Here is a 2409-nt window from a genome sequence, read left to right on the forward strand (position 1 = left end):
ATTTTAATTTTTTATTTTAAAGGAAGGGAAAATGTCTCTAGTATTTTCTGTAAAAAGTCAAATTTTCATTTTAACTGAACTGATGCTCTCTCTAGTTCATTGAAAACATGTTTGTAAACCACTATTAAAAAAACCAAAAAGTTCATAAACCCCTATGGTATCAAGGCAATCTTCCAATCGATATTTTAAAAATTGGGGTGATTCTAAGTCTTCCTTGTTAAAAAGTTCATTAAGTCATACGATGAGATTTATTGAATATCATTTTAGTGTAAATTACTGAGTGAGGCACTGTGGGAGATACACAGATATGAAGGTTTTCGACTGAGGTTTGGAAGAATGATCTGGGCTGGTATTCCCAAGGGAAAGAAGGAGAAATTGGTGAAGGTATTGTTATTTCAACGTAAAAAATGTGCATGGTTGGAGAAATTGGATGGCTGTGGAAGTCAGTTAGGTGGGACTTTGACCTTTTTCATTCAGGGTGAGTGTTGTCAACTGCAGTGTTCTTAAGTTGAGGACCATCCCAGAAAGTCTGAAATATCCATTCTTGTAAATCTTATCCCTTTGAGGTCGCAGTGATGGAAGGTGTATAATGAGACAGAAGCCACTGTATTTTTGCCACCACTCAGTGGTAAAGGACTTGTATAAAAGGGATGAACAAAACACCTGTAATCATGGAATCAAAGCGCGGGAAGGGGCTAAATCTCCTTTAGTCCTCATTTTTTTTAGATGAAAGAAATTGATGTTTCTTCTGGTGTTCAGTGATTCTTTGGTTCTCCAGAGAGTTGATACCATAGCTTTGACACTAGCAAAGAGCTTGTGTTTCATTATTCTGCTATTGGAAAAAAAATCTTTTCTCTCAATCTCTGTGCTTATAATAATGTTTCTATCTTAATTTGGGTCCCTGAAAGCAGACCCTGAGACAGACACTTGGATGCAAGTAGTTTATTTGGAAGGAAGAAGGGGTGAGGGAACAGGGAGAGGGAGACAGGAAAGGCAGAAAAGCAGATGAAGGTTGCATTACTAAGATCTCAGCTAGAGGCCACAGGACTTCTGAGAAGTATACAGCTGTCTCCCAGAATTGTTCTTCTGAAGGATGGCAAATGGGGCATTTATCCATTGGCTCCCATCCCCACTGGCTTGGGGTTGCCTGCAGGATGCATTACTCTCCTTTGTTCCTGAGCCTTGCTCTGTGCATGCCGTGAGACTGCTCTTAAGCCTTCAGAGAAAGCCCTGAGGCAGAAGAGCAGAGAAATGCAGGGTGAGGCTATTTTGCTAGAATAGTCAGCATGCTCAGAAGTGGTGCAGCTGAAATCAGAGGAGGGTAGTTTCGTGCCCCATCTACCAAGCCTAGCATATATCTTGCAGTTACATGTAAACAAATAGTAACTGAAAATGGCCAGAGTGTAGGCCAGAGCGTAGCTCCAGTGTAGGGCTATCTTCTTGAGGGTAGGCAGGGTCTTTCTTCTGTATTCCGGCAGCATTACACATATACAATTCCAGGCAGAGCATGACTCAGCACCTCTGTCAAATATTTGTTATTATGTGAATAACACCGTGTTGAGTAATGTGTGTTGGGTAGAGGGAGGGAAGACCTAAGACAGTCCTTGTCTTCAGTTTATAATGTCATTGGGAGAGGTAATATGTTTGCATGGAGGGTGGAGTCACGTGATAGTGTTAAAAGTCCTCAATTAATTGCAAAGTGGTAGAGTTCAGACAAAGTTTGCAATAAGAGTCAAGAGTGGGCTGGGTAAAACTCCATGGAAAACATGGAATTGGTGCTCAGTCTTGAAGCATAAAGAAGAGTTTGGACGGGGTATGTGTTTGCCTGTGTGTGTGTGCTCATGTGTGTGTGCGTGTTTACAGGAGGCAGAGGAAAGGGGAAGCCTTGCTGAAGGCGATTGGCACGTGGAAAGCTTTTAAAGAATTTATGCTAAATTTTTGTTACAGATGTGACCCGTAATTTGGAACTCTCTGACACCCAGGCATGAGCCACACTGGCCAGTTCCCTCCAACTTGAAGAGCAAGATTCTCTATTTCCTGGACCACAGACAGTCTGACTTGATTTGACTACATCCATCTTTTGCTGATGTTTTGTTCAGTCTGGACCAGTGACTATATCAGTCAATAGGGATTTTAACAGACTGCCTTAGTACTGTTGAGTTCTCTCAAAACAAATACCCTCTCGCAACTAGCTTTATAGAAAGGCCAGCTTGTGTGTGCTCAACAAACAGACCTCACTGGGATGGAAACCCTGTCTTCAGATCTGCTTCTAAGCAATGCACCAGCCAGGAAAACAAACACATCTATAAAAATGTTTTAAAGATGTCAAGGGTATGGAATCTGCAAAGCAAATGGGCAGCTGAGGGCCACAGTCTGTCTGCATTTCACTAACAGACTACCTCTTCTTTC

General features: G+C 41.8%; 1 protein-coding gene across 1 annotated transcript in view; it reads left to right on the forward strand.

Moving 5' to 3' along the window:
- ICOS (inducible T cell costimulator) overlaps nt 1-1988 on the forward strand; it is a 48004-nt gene extending 46016 nt beyond the window's left edge. The window contains exon 5 of the mRNA XM_007454888.1: nt 1948-1988. Within this exon, the coding sequence (XP_007454950.1) occupies nt 1948-1988 (41 nt within the window). The remainder of the gene's footprint in view (nt 1-1947) is intronic.
- Nucleotides 1989-2409: the final 421 nt, after the last annotated feature.

Source organism: Lipotes vexillifer, unplaced genomic scaffold (genome assembly GCF_000442215.2).
Source record: "Lipotes vexillifer unplaced genomic scaffold, Lipotes_vexillifer_v1.1 scaffold313, whole genome shotgun sequence".
Lineage (NCBI taxonomy): Eukaryota > Metazoa > Chordata > Mammalia > Artiodactyla > Lipotidae > Lipotes > Lipotes vexillifer.